Here is an 8,505-nt window from a genome sequence, read left to right on the forward strand (position 1 = left end):
TTTCTTCTTGTGGCTAGCTTCCTCTTTACTTCCTAAGCTAGGGCTCATTTTTAAACAAATATCCATATTTATGTTTCTATCGGCCCCATCATCCAATGGCAGACTGATGCAGAATACAATGCTGCTATTTGGGGAACAGCTGTAATGGTTCCCAGTGGTCTATCATAAGGGTCTTGGATACAGAAGGCAAAGTAGCTTGTAAATCAACTTGATATATAAATTACTTTGCTGTCATACAATAACTGCTCTTAAAAATACATAAAATTTTCCAGGAGTCACATTTCAATGAAGCAATTTTCCATGTAGGCCTTTCAAACACTAAACATTAAACACACACACCCCAAAACATTTATCACACCAGGTGGCACTAATCTCATTATCTTTTTGGGAAAACAGGGCAGGAGGTATGGACATCCTGACAGATATGTTGCTATTTTAAAATCCTGCCCCCTTATTACCAGTAAAACCCATGGGATATATTAACTACATGAGCTCCAGTCTACAAAACAGATGAAGCAACTTTGGATCCGGAAAAGAGGCAAGGTCATACTTGAATAAACTGCCCAACATTACATAAACTGTGTAATGTTTATTATTTTTATATAATAGGATTTATTGGGTTAGTATTTTCCATATGATTTTGTTTTAATTTGTTCCTTGTATTTAATTTTGTACAGCTGCTCAGAATAATGATTTACCACTAGTTGGGCAGTGTACATTGGTGCCTCGACTTATGAACGTCCCTGCTTACGATCATTTCGAGTTACGGCCAGCTTCGACTTGCGGCCAGATCTTCCAGTTACGAACAGAAAAAGGCAGGGAAAAAAGGCGGGAAATTCAAATTTCTAACTCTAGGTGGTGATGAGGCTGCTTCTTTGTAGCTCTTTTGCCCTAGCAGTTAGAGAGTGTGCAATCAGGAGGAGGCTTGGGACTGCCTGGCTTCTGCTTCTGAGGGAGTATGTGTGTGTTTGCAGGGAGACTTTAGACTGCTTGGTAAGGTAAGGTGCTGTTTTCTGCTTTTAAAAAACTGTTCTTGGTGTTTTTGCAGCGTGGTTTTGGGCTGGGGGGGTTATCTTTCTGTGCTGTGATGGGTCTTGGGAGGTTTGTTTGTTTTTTGGGTTTCCCCCCATTTCCGATGGGTCTTGGGGGCTTTCCTTGCTTATTGGATTTTTCTTCCCCCATTTCCGATGGGGGTTTTCTTGCTTTTTGGATCCCCCCATTTCTGATGGGTCTTCGGGGGTTTCTTTGCTTTTTGGATTTCCCACCACCCCATTTCCGATGGGTCTTGCAGGGCTTGGTTGCTTTTTGGTTTTTTCCCCCATTTCCGTCTTGTGGAGTTTTTGAAGCAATTTTCCATGTAGGCCTTTCAAACACTTTGTTTTGTTTGCATTTGCAATAGGTCTTGCACACTTGATTGCTTTTCTTTTTTACCCCCTCCCCTTCAGCTGGAAGGGATTAATCGCGTTTCCGACCAGCCTTGCAGTGATTTTTTGGTGGTGATTTTTTTTTCTTTGGCCGGAATGGATTAATTGCATTTCAATGCATTTCTATGTGAAATGGTGTTCAACTTACGACCATTTCGACTTACAACCATCTTCCAGAACCAATTAAGTTTGTAAGTTGAGGCACTACTGTATAAGTTGAATGAATGAATGAATGAATGAATGAATGAATGAATGAATGAATGAATGAATGAATGAATGAATGAATTGATTGATTCTATAAAAATCAGTTCTGAAGGAAACTCCATTGAGATCATTGAGAGTCACATAAACATAACTGTAGATAGAACTGCAGCCAAGCAGTCCAGTTCTAGCTCAAATATAAGACATAAGACATAAGAAATTTATTTGTCATTGCACTCACAAGTGGGTGCAACGAAATGAGGTGCTCTTCCCCAAGGTAAAACTGGACAACACCACTACAAAAAAAGTTAAAAATATACACAACACTCACCATACAAATATAGATACCCCGTTTCTCCCAGCAATTAAAATTCCACCAAGAACTTATGACCCCGCATTTAAACTCAATACTGCACTTGGGTAAAAGCTGTTCTTGAATCTGCTTGTCCTTGCTTTCAATACCCTGAATCTCCTTCTCGATGGTAATAATTTAAAGAGCTGATGTCCCGGATGAGAGGAGTCTTTCAGTATGTTAGATATCTTCCTCTTACATCTGTTCTTATACAATTCTTCCAAAGAGAGGAGTGAACAGCCAATGATGTTTTGGGCCGTCTTAATCACCCTTTGAATTGCCTTTTTCTCTGCCACTGTGCAGCTCGTGAACCATACACAGAAACAGTAGGATAATATGCTCTCAATCAAACTCCAATAGAAGGTGGTTAACAAACTCTCAGTCAATTGTTGCTTTCTAAGAGTCCTTAGGAAATACAACCGTTGTTGCGCCTTCCTGATTAATGCAGCGGTGTTTGCACTCCAAGTCAGGTCATTTGTTATGATGGTTCCAAGAACCTTACATTCAGCCACCTGTTCCACACAAACTCCATCTATATACAGTGGCTGAATGTCTGCTCTTTTTTTCCTATAGTCCATTATAAATTCCTTGGTTTTTTGGATGTTAAATAGAAGATTGTTTTTTTTGCACCAGCGGGATAGTTGTAATACCTCATCCTGATACGCAGACTCATCATTCCCAGAAATAAGTCCTACTAGTGTAGTATCGTCTGCAAATTTGATAATTCTATTACTGGGATGGTTATTGGTGCAATCCGATGAATAAATGGAGAACAGTAGTGGACTGAGGACACAACCTTGTGGAGTGCCAGTGCTGAGTATCTTGTCAGTAGAGATGTAATCATTCAGTTTAACCCTTTGTGGACGATTTGTTAAAAAATCCAAAATCCACAGACAGATAGAATTTGGAAAATCTAGATCTTTCAGTTTGACTATTAATCTGTGGGGTATAATGGTATTAAAAGCAGAGCTAAAGTCCGCAAACAGCATTCTTACATAATTCCCTTGTGTTTCCAAGTGGGATAAAGCCATATAAAGCACAAACATGCATCTGTTGTAGGAATTATGATTAAACAGAAGTCTTGCCTGCTAATACAAACCCATTTCTCTTGACAAAACTTTGGTTTATCCCCTGATTTTCAAAATATGTTATTGTTGTTTAGTCATTTAGTCGTGTCCGACTCTTCATGACCCCATGGACCAGAGCATGCCAGGCCGTCCTGTCTTCCACTGCCTCCCGGAATTGGGTCAGATTCATGTTGGTAGCTTTGATGACACTGTCCAACCATCTTGTCCTCTGTTGTCCCCTTCTCCTCTTGCCCTCACACTTTCCCAACATCAGGGTCTTTTCCAGGGAGATTTCTCTTCTCATGAGATGGCCAGAATACAGAAGCCTCAGCTTCCGGATCTGTCTTTCCAGTGAGCACTCAGGCTTGATTTCCTTTAGAATGGATAGGTTTTATCTCCTTGCAGGCCAGGGGACTCTCGAGAGCCTCCTCCAGCACCACTATTCAAAAAGCATCAATTATTTGGCGGTCAGCCTTCTTTATGATCCAGCTCTCACTTTCATACATCACTACTGGAAAAATCATAGCTTTGAGTATGCAGACCTTTGTCGACAAGGTGATGTCTCTGCTTTTTAAGATGTTGTCTAGGTTTGTCATCACTTTCCTCCCAAGAAGCAGGAGTCTTTTGATTTTGTGGCTGCTCTCACCATCTGAAGTTATCATGGAGCCCAAGAAAGTAAATATGTCACTGCCTCCATATTTTCTTCTATTTGCCAGGAGGTGATGGGACCAGTGACCACGATCTTAGTTTTTTTGATGTTGAGATTCAGACCATTTTTGCGCTCTTCTGTTTCACCCTCATTAAGAGGTTCTTTAAGTCCTCCTCACTTTCTGCCATCAGAGTGGTATCATCTGCATATCTGAGGTTGTTGGTATCATCTGCATATCTGAAGTTGTTCAAGATATGACCAGCGACCTATTTGCTGGTGGAACTGCTCTATTGGTGAAGAAATTTGTTGCTTCAAAGAGTGCATTTCAGGAGATGTTGCTTCCATGCATCTAAAACCTTTGTCTTCATAACCCTTTCGATGCTAAAATTTGGCACATCTGTTAACTGAGGCTGAAAAAAATAATATGCCCTATTGCTTTCAACAGAGGAAGGCAAAGCTTGAAAATTAAAGAAATCTATCACACTATTAGAAAAACTGGCCTTCAAACTCAGCTATTCTGTCAGTGAGATGATTTACGCAACAATTTAAATATATGGTTGTTGTGCGTTTTTCGGGCTTCTTGGACATGTTCTGAAGGTGGTTTTTCCTAACGTTTCGCCAGTCTGTGGCCGGCATCTTCAAATAAAATCTAAAAATAGATTTTATTAAACTGTTTCTGGCTGAATACAGAAAGACTTCAGAGACAAAGAAAGCTAGCTGATGCCATTGCTTATCACTGGTGCATATTGTGCAACAATTTCATCTTTCAACATGAGTGTTTTGGAGTTCTGTTGGATTTCCATATGAGCATATCCAGAGGGGGGGGAAGGCAATATTAATAAGTGCTAAGAAACTCTTGCTGCTATCACAGAGGTCCAAAAGAGGAGACTGAGAAACTGGTATCTGTTTCTGGTGATACACAGACACTCAACGACAGTGGAAGAGAAATTGTATCTGGAGGTGAGAAAAGTCATGAAATAAATTTACCATTTCAATATGTGTGAATACTGAACATTGCTACTGCTTGACAGTTTTCCTGCCTTCTAAGGAGATCTTACTGCACAGGTGCAGACAGTGAGAGTAGAACCAATATCCGCCTAGAGTGGTTGTTCGACTAGATAGGCGGGGAATAAATACAATAAATAAATCCAGGTCCTAAGGCAATTAAGACTTTCGGGGCCATCATCAACAGCTTGCAGTTGGATAACATATGCATTGGCAATTGGTCTAACTCTTTCAGAGTTAGTATTATATGAGCAGTGAAAGCTATCCCTGAAAGCAATGTGATGGTAGCCTTTATTTGCGTGCTCATTTCCAGCATCTTCTGATAATTTCAATGTATAGCCAAATGGGGGAAATACACCTATTTGTTAAGAAATTTGGACGTGTGGTACTACCCTTCCTCATCTATTTGTTCCTGCCTTGCTTTTATAGTTCAGTGTAGCAAATATTTTATTTTCATTCCTAACATATGTATGTGTACTGACTCTATGTATTATTATACAGCCTGTTTTATATTTTATGAACACTGAGTTCACCACATGCATAAATACCGATAATTTAATTTAAAAGTAGACCATAACAATAACAAAATAATAATCAGCTGCAAGTAATGTGGCTGTAATACTTCCACTCCTGTCTTTCTGTGTCCTTTCACAGGCAATATGCATCTTAAGGAACAGAACCAAAGTAACCAGTCTTCTCTCACACACTTTATTCTGTTGGGATTCTCAGAGGCTCATGAGATACAGATTCTGCTTTTCACTGCGTTCCTTGTTTACTACCTGGTAGCAGTTGGAGGAAATCTTCTCATCATCTCTACAGTAGCTACTGACCACCACTTACATAATCCCATGTATTTTTTCCTGATGAACTTGGCCATACAGGATATAGGACAACTTTCAGTTATTTTCCCCAAATCCATAGCAAATTCCATCCTGGATAGTAGACAGATTTCTTACTCTGGATGTGTGGCTCAAGTACTTTTCTACGTCTTCTTCGTAGCAGCTGATTTCTCTCTTCTCACAGTTATGGCGTACGATCGGTATGTTGCGATTTGCAATCCATTACAATATGAGATGTTGATGAACAAGCAAGCCTGCCTTCAAATGACTGCTATTGTCTGGATCACTAGCTTCCTTTATGGAGTATTACACACTGGAGGTACCTTTGCAGCCCCATTTTGTTCCAATGTTGTCAATCAATTTTTCTGTGAAATACCTGCTTTATTAAAGCTCACCTGCTCCAACTTTTACTTACTTGAATTTCGACTTGTTTTGTTGGGTGCTGCTGTTTTAGTAGGGTGTTTTATTTTCATTATTGTGACTTACGTATGCATCTTTAATGCGGTGCTAAAAATTCCCTCCATGCAGGGAAGGCAGAAGGTTTTCTCAACTTGCCTTCCCCACCTCATTGTGGTTTCTGTATTTATATCTGTAGGATGTCTTGTATATATCAAACCATCTTCTAATTCTCCATCATACCCAGATTTGGCATTTACTGTTTTGTATTCCATGGTTCCCCCTTTAATGAACCCAATAATTTACAGTATGAAAAACAAGGAAATAAAAAAGTCTCTCTCTAAGATTTTACTTCTAAAATAATGCATTGTATGTTATTTTTATAGTTATATTTCAAAAATGGGATTTGTTTTTATAGCTGGCGTAACCCTTCTATATAATATTGGTTCATGAGAATGCAGCAGTTATTGTGTGGCTGAGCCAATAATTTTTTTTTTCTAGTGGATATTTTCTTTTTCTTTTGTGAACTGTCTTGAAATACAGTGGGGTCTTGACTTGAGAACTTAATCCGTATTGGAAGGCAGTTCTCAAGTCAAAAACTTCTCAGGTCAAATCTGCATTTCCCATAGGAATGCATTGAAAACCATTTGATCCGTATCTGCTCTTTTCCGTCCATAGAAACTAATGGGAAGCTGCTATTCCTCCTTCGACCACTAGAGGGGGATATTTTGTTTCTTTTTTTCTTAGGTCAAGAAAGGTTCAGGGAAGGCAGGGAAAAGACAGTCCAGGTAGTACCAGGCAGTCTGAAGACTGTCTCCCAATCCACTCTCTAAACGCTGGGAGGAGTGAGGAAGCAGACAGGCACCCTTTTCACTGGCCAACAGTTAACTGAAAGTTCAAATTTTGCACTTTCCCTGCCTCCCATGTGGTTTTTTTTCAGTTTGTAACTCCAATCTAAGTATGTAAGTCAAGTCAATATTTTCCTATGAGAGTGGTTCTTAAGTCAAAATGTTCTTAACTCAAGTCGTTCTTAAGTCAAGACCCCACTGTACAGTGTAAACTGAACTAAAGAGCTGTACAATAAAATATAATAAAATATACAACACAAAAATAGAATACTTCTCTTTTTCCTCAGTTCACCCAAGTCATGCTACGTAATCTTTTATCCACAACAGATTAACTGTTAGCTGTGGAAAAGATGTCTTCTTTCTCTGGCTGATTCTGCATCATTAAAGTTTAGGTTAAAACCAGAGCTGTTCACAGGTACACCAATTCAGTTTAGAGTCTGCTTTAGATCAGAGCCCAGTATGGCCATGAATTATCTGGATCTCATCCAGTTGTGTCCAAGACCAAATTTGTATTAGTCAAGAAATGGAATCCCTGGCATTTCTAGCTAAGGATGACAAAACATCTGTTGATATCATTGAAAGCTATTACTCAACAATGTAGAAAAATATGATATTGTACTCTTTCCTTCCTTCCTTCCTTCCTTCCTTCCTTCCTTCCTTCCTTCCTTCCTTCCTTCCTTCCTTCCTTCCTTCCTTCCTTCCATCCATCCTTCCATCCTTCCTTCCTTCCTTCCTTCCTTCCTTCCTTCCTTCCTTCCTTCCTTCCTTCCTTCCTTCCTTCCTTCCTTCCTTCCTTCCTTCCTTCCTTCCTTCCTTCCTTCCCTCCTTCACTATTAGCTCAGGTAGTTGGTTGTGATGGACACTGCTCACTTTCTGGAAGAGCACATTTTACCAAATCCTGATCAACAGAATTTTGGACCAGACTCGTCTGAGTGAACTATGGAAGGTGAGATGTAAACAATTGTAACACATAGATGAATTTTGTAAAAACCTTCATTGAGCCATTACTAAATATTACTATTGCCAGTCACTTCTATTGCCTCCCCAGCAGATCTCAGTGATCAGGCAGCTCCATAAAATAACAGGATCTCCTTAAATAGCCGGGTCATAAACCATTTAGGGCTTTCTTGGTGATCTCCAACCATTTGAACTTAGACTGGATATCTGTTGGCAGCTAGTGTGATTATTTTAGAATCTGTATCATATGGGTTCTGAAAGACATGTGAGCAGTCTGGCTATCACATACTATATGTGGTGCAACGTCTGTGTCATCTTAAAGGGTAGCCCTATATAAAGTTATTTCCTATGTCTAACTTGAATATCTGAGGAGAGGTCATTCTTGGCTTCTCTACTTACCTGATCAGTTTGTGGTTCTATAAGCGATAAAGGTAAAGGTTCCCCTTGACAATTTGTCCAGTTGTGTCTGACTCTAGGCGGCGGTGCTCATCTCTGTTTCCAACCCATAGAACTAGCATTTGTTCGCGGAAAATCCTCCATGCTCACGTGGCCAGTGTGACTAGACACGGAACATCGTTTACCTTCCCACTGAGGTGGTACCTATTTATCTACTTGCATTTTTGCATTTTGCATGCTTTCAAACCACTAGGTTGGCAGGAGCTGGGACAAGTGACTGGGGCTCACTCCATCGTGTGGATTCGATCATATGAATGCAAGTCTTCTGACGTTGCAACACAGAGGCATCTGCGGTTTAACCCGCAGTGCCA

General features: G+C 39.9%; 1 protein-coding gene across 1 annotated transcript; it reads left to right on the plus strand.

Moving 5' to 3' along the window:
* Nucleotides 1-5,354: 5,354 nt before the first annotated feature.
* LOC110071077 (olfactory receptor 14A16-like) lies at nucleotides 5,355-6,469 on the plus strand. Its single transcript, XM_020778807.3, has one exon. The coding sequence runs from the start codon at nucleotides 5,358-5,360 to the stop codon at nucleotides 6,294-6,296; it is 939 nt and encodes a 312-aa protein (XP_020634466.3). The 5' UTR covers nucleotides 5,355-5,357; the 3' UTR covers nucleotides 6,297-6,469.
* Nucleotides 6,470-8,505: the final 2,036 nt, after the last annotated feature.

This window comes from Pogona vitticeps, chromosome 6 (assembly GCF_051106095.1).
Source record: "Pogona vitticeps strain Pit_001003342236 chromosome 6, PviZW2.1, whole genome shotgun sequence".
Classification (NCBI taxonomy): domain Eukaryota; kingdom Metazoa; phylum Chordata; class Lepidosauria; order Squamata; family Agamidae; genus Pogona; species Pogona vitticeps.

Bases quoted from the DNA above. Each gene is read 5' to 3' on its own strand.
- LOC110071077 (XM_020778807.3), top strand. From the start codon at position 5,358: ATGCATCTTAAGGAACAGAACCAAAGTAACCAGTCTTCTCTCACACAC.